A 7,500-nucleotide genomic window follows, 5' to 3' on the forward strand; every position below is an offset into this window, starting at 1 on the left:
GTCGCGATAATCAGCGATCATTCCGATACTTTTCTCTTGTCAGTATCCTTGAAACTTTTCAAATCGATAGTTTATAATTATAAAGATTAACTTTTGAACCATTTTCGAGAGAACGTGATAAAAATTCCACTGATTTTGAATGATTTGAAGCTAATTACTCAACTTTATTTCAAGCCATGCGCTCCTTTTTCGTTAACATCAGTTCTGTCAAGTAACGGACATTTTAGGCCCTTACACAGCAATCCCGTAGCAAAAATAAATACGTTATTTGCCGGCATAGGTCGGTCCGTATTGGGAAAAACTGTGCTGTCGGTCTCGAAAATGGCCCAAGGCCGGAAGGCGGCACTCGAAACCTCTGGCACAGTTTTTCCCAATACGGACCTCCAGGCCGGCACATAACATATTTAATTTAACCTGTAATACTCACTATCTGCATGAGACTCATTATCTGCGTTAGCCTTCATGTTTTTAATGACAGTGATTATCAGTCACACGCGCCCCTCAACGACTTAAATCAAATGTTTCCATGATAAATTCGACTGCCGCCAAGTGAACAGGACTATTTTCTAATGGACACATCTGATTGACGTCCACCCAAAAATGAAAAAAAAAACCCGTCGAGGGGCACGCGTGACTAACTCCCTTTGGTGACATAAAAAGGTGTCACAAATAAAACAAACCTCGAGTTTTCCTGTTCCAGATGCAATGACATCCACTGTTCCAGATAACACTGCATACCAGTAACATCCAATATCACCCTGGCGAAATACTAAAAATCAAGGTCGATCAGTAGCATGAAGATTTCCTTTAGAATAACATTGCAAAATTTCCTGCGTACCTAAGCGTAACTCTAACTCTCTACCGTGTTCTTTGACAAGTCGCTCCTCAATCGTCGAACACATTGTTAAACCAGCATTTATAGAGCCCTTAACTCGGTATTCCATTGTTAAGCCAAGCTCATGTAATGATTTTCCGACATGCAAACGTTTTGGCCTCGAAGACCCCCCTTGAAGGTTAACACGCATGGGCGTAGCCAGGATTTTTCAAAGACGGGGTCACACTGTGTCAAACAGAGGGTACTCGCTTTTTCGCCACCTGAATATTGTAGGTTGTTTGCGTAAAAAAAAAGGCTTACAAAGGGGGGTGGGGGGGGGGGGTTTCACGGGCACCCCAGGACCCCCCTAGCTACGCCCTTGAGTCACGAGGAACTATTTTAGTCCCATTCAGCTCAGCCATACAATAACAATGATCAAGTAGTATTCCTTACACGTTATTCCCTCCTCCAGCTCTTGATAATACCCATAGTGACAAAGTTGCCGAAGAACTAATGAATGAAATCGCTCAAAACCTTTCAGGTCCTGAAAGAAAAATAACTGAGACGTGTTGAAAAGTGAAAAGGCTTACAAAATAAACCTAGTCCTGCAGTGCAGATACGTTCGGGTCAAGGATTGCAATTAATAGAATAATGAGATGTAAGCACGTTGTGGTAGACAGTCAACACAGAGTTACATCAATTACTCATGGACTGCTTAGAACGGTTATTATTTGGTTAGGTCAAGTAAAGCTATGACCGTCGCAGTTATGAACGAAGTTTTAGCAATTGCGTAGAGTAGCCTGAAAAATTCAGGACTTCAACGGGGTTGGGTTAGTTAGGGTTAGAGTTTAGGGTTAGGGTTCATCGTTTATTTGGTTAGAGTCAGGGTTACTGCGTAGGCCAACTTGAAACAGACTACAGTTGGAAGGACACTTTGTGCCGTTTCTCATCGCCATTTTTTGCAGACAACATACGTTGAGGATATTTTGCGACTTTTACCATACCGGCATAGCGCGCATCCCATTATCATGCAAAGGAGAAAATCATTAGGAGGAACAGGATTAGGAAAACATGTTTGCTTCGCTCTTCACCTGCTCAGCAATAGTAAATTATCTATAGTAAGAAACTAAGAACGCATCTTTACAATTGCGATCAAAAATACCTTCAGTCTGGAATAAATGATGTCCATATCTTCCTCAGTTCTGTTGACAGGTCTGAGATAGAATAATTGTGGTCACTCCATTGGTAGCCCAAGCTCGATATATGAGTATCTGTACTATACTGCACTATATTATGCAAGAGGAAATAATCTTTAGGGCCATAAATTCGCTCCCAAGGCTTCGGTCGTCTCGAAATTCCACGTAGATCACGGAAAAAAAAAGGAAAGCAACTTTATTTAAGTGGCTAGTCGTTCTAGCGCTGAAGCACTAATTGGGGACACTGTAAATTGAAATTAACAATTAACACAAATCAAGTCAAATGTTGGTTTTTGAGGAGAGGGGAAACCGGAGTACCCGGAGAAAAATCTCTCAGTGCAGAGTAGAGAACCAACAAACTCAACCCACACATGACGCCGAGTCTGGGAATCGAACCCGGGCCACATTGGTGGGAGGCGAGTGCACTCTGCGCCATCCCATACCTTTGTTATCCATTTGTCTTCTGCATTCGAGCCGCTTGTACACTGAGAAGGATTTAAGGGCTGCCAAACTCTGCAAACATTAACTTCGAAAGCCATCGAATTCGGCTTTATTCGCAACCCGCGTTACCGAAACCGTTGGAAGACAGCTTAGTGCCGGACCCGCGATAAGACTCATTATTGGTCACAATTCAGAATTTATGGCCCTTTTCTTCTGTGATTCCGTTCGGCAGTTCCTCTCGGTGCCCAAACTTGGGAAAAAATATTTATAGGGAATGAGGAGGAACCAAAAACCACGTAAATCGCTCTTAATCGACCCAGAAACCGTACCAGAGACCAAGAAACACAAGAGTGAAGCAAGGTAAGCTATTTTTTAATTTTAAATCGAAAACATTTTTTGAATTTTGAGAAAAACCGTTTTCTTCATACAATTCCTTATTTTGTACTCTTGGATTATATAGTACAGTACAGATACTCATATATTGAGCTTGTGCTACCTGTTTTCACTCCTCACAAAGCCTACAAATTTCCTTACATTCAAAACGTGAAGAGTGCGAATTCGACAATTTTTCATTAATAACGAGGGTTACCTCAGGCAAACGACAAAAATGCAGGATTTTAGTCAGTACCAATATTTTATTGATCCAGTTGGGAACAAAAGTTGCAAAATTCGCCACACAATGCATTTCTTGGTTTTCATTTTCCTGCAATTTGATTGGTTACTTTTAACAAGCCTTGAAATATGATTGGTTGTTTTGTTTATGTGCTCCTTTCTCATTGGCTGGTTTAAATGGTGTGATTTAGAGCAAAAAAAATTGCGATTTGGGAATACATCGCACTGCTGAGAGCCAAGCAGATTGCAAGGATCACCAGTGATCGATTTCAAAATAGAAGTACTGTAATGAAAATGTGAATGCTATATTACCATGCAAATGCAATACATAAAGAATCTTAACCCTGAGAGATTTGAATCGGGTACAACATTGAGTTAGTCGAATTGCTTTATCCATCTTCCCTCGGCTATGACAAAGAGTTACCTAATGAACATCTCTGTTCCAAAGTTTCCGTTCGCTGATAAATATTACGAGCCTTTTAAGTCACTGAGCTTTTATTCAAAGCACATGGAAATGTTTCCTTCAGTTTTCTTATCAGAAAAGTCCAGAAAAAACAGATTGCATGTACGGAGTGTTTTTTGACCAAATTACACTATAATTACTTGTACGCAAATAAAATACCTGTCACGCATCATTATTCAAGGGTAAGTTGACAGCCTTCAAGGGTCCTTAACCACACTATGACATAAATATTGAGGTCTGTTTTTGTTCATGTGTATTTTTGGCATGATACTGAATAGCTGGTGCAACTTTAAATTAATCTTTTCAGCAGAAAAGACTGTTAATTAAATAAAAAACGTTTGCAGACACGCGCGTCATAAGAAGGCACATTCTAGAGTATTCACGAGGTGACCCAACAGCAAATCTGTCATGTGGCAACCACTACTTCAAATTAAGATTGATATTTACCCATCGAGCCAACAATGTTCCACATCTGTAGAATCAACAATCTATTCGTTAAGGAACAACGAGTTAAGTTAACGGAGGTGTAAACATGAGGTTTTTCCAAATAAAAGTTTCTTAATTACGCTGATCCTTTACGTTATAGTTCAGTAGAATTTATTTGTTATGAATCTTTCAAGCATGAGCTTTAATCCGAACATTTAAACAATTCAGCAATGAAATATAAGAATTCACGTAAACTTCATGTAGTTTCCTTTCAGTTTTGCAATACAGGGATTATTACACGACACTGGAATTCATTTAAGCGTCTAAATTCGGTCCCTGTTAAAGGTTTCGTTTTGCCATTATCTTCCTCTAACAAACGCACCACCTCTGAAAACGCGACTGCTCAATTAATGCTACCGATGGAATTTAGTTGGAATGCATGGAAATTACCAACGTAAAGCTATTTGCTTTAACTTACCCTTTCACAAGACACGAAATCCACTCAGCTACCATCACGCGAACACTGACGGCTGAAGAACAATGAAATCGTTTTGGCTTTTTCGATACCGTCGATTGAAAATGTTATGCAGACATCCTAATACAGTTACCTCCAAAAAACCGATAAAACTACGGGATCCCTCAAAATCAATGATTTACCAATCCGATACAACTAGATTGACTAGGTTATGTCCAAAACTAAACGAATGTCAAGTAAAGTTGAAATCTGTGTAGAGTAATAGAATAGAATATTAGCCCTCTTATCATGTTTAAAAGCCCGTGTGTTGTGTAAGATGTTTGCTCAACCAACTTTATCCACTAAAGAACTCACTGACATTTGCAACTGGACCCAACTGATGTTTCAACTTTAATGGCTGCTATGGGAACAACATCGCGTGGGAGGGAGTAGGGGGTACGCCGGGTAGGTGGATCATATTTAATATTGCATAGAATTCCACGTTTGATTCACGGACAGGAAGCGGAAGTGGATTGGAACACGTTACACATCTAGGATAATTTATGTAATGATTGTGTATATATATATATCATTTCATTTGTTGCACGTCTGCAACATATCTATATATATATATATATATATATATATATATATATATATATATATATATATATATAAGAGAAAGTGAACTAGTTTTCGTTCATATATTCGATCTACAGATCTGTTTCGTGGGAGTGTATCCCACTCGTCAGGACCTAGATGACAATGTTAATTCGTAGGTTTTTATATACCATTCCCTTGAAATTACAATAATTAGGTGTTTTTTAGTAAAAATTAATAATTAGGTGTTTTTTAGTAAAAATTTGTTTGCATGCCTACAAGTGTTCGCAAGTTCTGTTCTTTTGTTGAGGGTGGCAAGCTCTTGTTTACATATAATGTAGAACTTCTCTAGCGTGCACAATTTGCATCTTTTGGTTGCATTAGAGTATGCCTGTGCCTTATCAAGAATTTTCCATCTGATCGTGTAATCTACTCCCGCTTCCCTTAACTGCCACACATGCTTGCTGAGCTCAGTTTGGTTGCTGTATACTTCATTTCTAAATGATTGTTTGTGATTGGCAAATCTAGACTTAAAGTCTGTGTCGGTTAAACCCACGTAGCATTCACTCCCCTGCTCTGTTGTTACGATGGCTTGGTATACGATGCCCTTAGTAAGGCACTGGTTCTCTAGTGGGCAGTCCTCTTTCCTGCGGCAATTGCAGAGCCTGGCGTCGCTTATGGCTTCTCCTGAGTTGGTTTGCTTCAGCAGGCGCTTGTTGTGTGCGTCGATTGTGCTCTTGACGTTGGGCATACAGCTGTAGGATAGCTTGAGGGTGTTACGGTTGAATATAGGTCTTAAGGCGTGTCCTCTGGGGAAGAATTCGCAGACAATGCGCAAGAACTTCTTTCCAAGGTTAGTTCTCACTCTCATATCGAAGGGTGGGTTGTACCATGTGATATTTCTTTTTCTTGGCCTGCGGATTTTTCTCGTGCTATTTTTTGGGGTGAATCTCAATTTGTATGTGTATCCGCTCTTGTCTAGTGCTGCCTGGTACGCCGGTGCTGCTTTGTTGAATACTTCTTCGTCAGATGAGATGTTCGACAGCCTTTGGTTTATATTCTCTGGGATTCGCTTGATGATGTTCGGTGGGTGATTGCTTTTCGCGTGTACATAAGATGGTACGTTTCCGGGCTTCATAAAAGGATAGTGTTTTCCGGTGTTTAGGTCCAGGGTCACGTCTAAGTAATTTACCACCTTCTTATTCGCTTCAATGGTTATTTTCAGACTTTTGTCGGCGAAGAGCTTGCATATTTGCTTCTTAGTGCGCTCGGTGGTGCGTGGGGGCCCTTGGGATATTGCGAGCCCGTCGTCTCTGTATAGTCCTATTGTGTCACCGCAAATTCTTTTCAGTAGGTTCAGCATGTATACCACGACCAATTCGCATGACTCAGCGCCATCATAGGACCCCATTGTTACGTCGAATAAACCGTCTTTTGCACCTTTCTTTACCCATGGGGCGTCCGGGTTGAATAGCAGTGTTTGTTTTGCATGCATAATAATCTGTTTCTCCGATGGTAAGATGTTTACATGCTCCGATGCAAAATCAATTGCCTCAGACAACAGTTTCTCCGTAATCGATGGGTAAAAATCTACGATGTCAAAACATATGAACGCTGCATTCTGCTTGTTTTCTATTGCGTTGAACCATTCCAGTACTGACTGAGTGTTCCTCCAGAGGTTGACGTTGGTGGATGTGGCAACACTTTTCACGATCTTTTGGAGTATTTCCTTGCTAATACGTCCGATTTCTGATTTTGTAGGGTTAATTAGCCGGCATGTGGGTGTGTTATTAAAATTGGGCTTATGGTCTTTTAGCGTGATGAAAGCATCCCGTTTTGCCATGGTTTCAACCCTGTCTGATAGACCTAGTTTTTCGGCAATTGCTTTGGCGTCCTTGTTGATCCTCGCCTCCTGCCCTTTATTCGCTTTTTTGTATGATTTCTGTATGCTCTTGTCGACGAGGTCTTTGTAGTCGCAAGGTTTCATTCTGTAAAAGTTAGTGGTTTTGTCCGCTTTTACTACGAGGTGGTTATCTTCTTTGACGCTTTTCATATCTTTCCTTAGTTCTCGTTGGAAGTCGTTTACCTGGTCGCTTTAAGTCTAGATTTGCCAATCACAAACAATCATTTAGAAATGAAGTATACAGCAACCAAACTGAGCTCAGCAAGCATGTGTGGCAGTTAAGGGAAGCGGGAGTAGATTACACGATCAGATGGAAAATTCTTGATAAGGCACAGGCATACTCTAATGCAACCAAAAGATGCAAATTGTGCACGCTAGAGAAGTTCTACATTATATGTAAACAAGAGCTTGCCACCCTCAACAAAAGAACAGAACTTGCGAACACTTGTAGGCATGCAAACAAATTTTTACTAAAAAACACCTAATTATTAATTTTTACTAAAAAACACCTAATTATTGTAATTTCAAGGGAATGGTATATAAAAACCTACGAATTAACATTGTCATCTAGGTCCTGACGAGTGGGATACA

At 40.2% G+C, this 7,500-nt stretch overlaps 1 protein-coding gene across 5 annotated transcripts in view; it reads right to left on the bottom strand.

Annotated features, from left to right (window-relative positions):
* LOC138042438 (rap guanine nucleotide exchange factor 4-like) overlaps positions 1-4,789 on the bottom strand; it is a 23,838-nt gene extending 19,049 nt beyond the window's left edge. The window contains exons 1-5 of one of the 5 annotated variants that reach the window (XM_068888338.1): positions 4,786-4,789; positions 4,431-4,482; positions 1,977-2,028; positions 1,268-1,358; positions 681-769 (exon numbers count right to left, since the gene is read on the bottom strand). In XM_068888338.1, the coding sequence (XP_068744439.1) occupies positions 681-769; positions 1,268-1,358; positions 1,977-2,028; positions 4,431-4,465 (267 nt within the window). In that variant the 5' untranslated portion in view covers positions 4,466-4,482; positions 4,786-4,789. The other 4 variants (XM_068888331.1, XM_068888346.1, XM_068888363.1 and 1 more) reach the window with 4 other exon arrangements.
* Positions 4,790-7,500: the final 2,711 nt, after the last annotated feature.

This window comes from Montipora capricornis, chromosome 1 (genome assembly GCF_036669925.1).
Source record: "Montipora capricornis isolate CH-2021 chromosome 1, ASM3666992v2, whole genome shotgun sequence".
In the NCBI taxonomy this organism is placed as follows: domain Eukaryota; kingdom Metazoa; phylum Cnidaria; class Anthozoa; order Scleractinia; family Acroporidae; genus Montipora; species Montipora capricornis.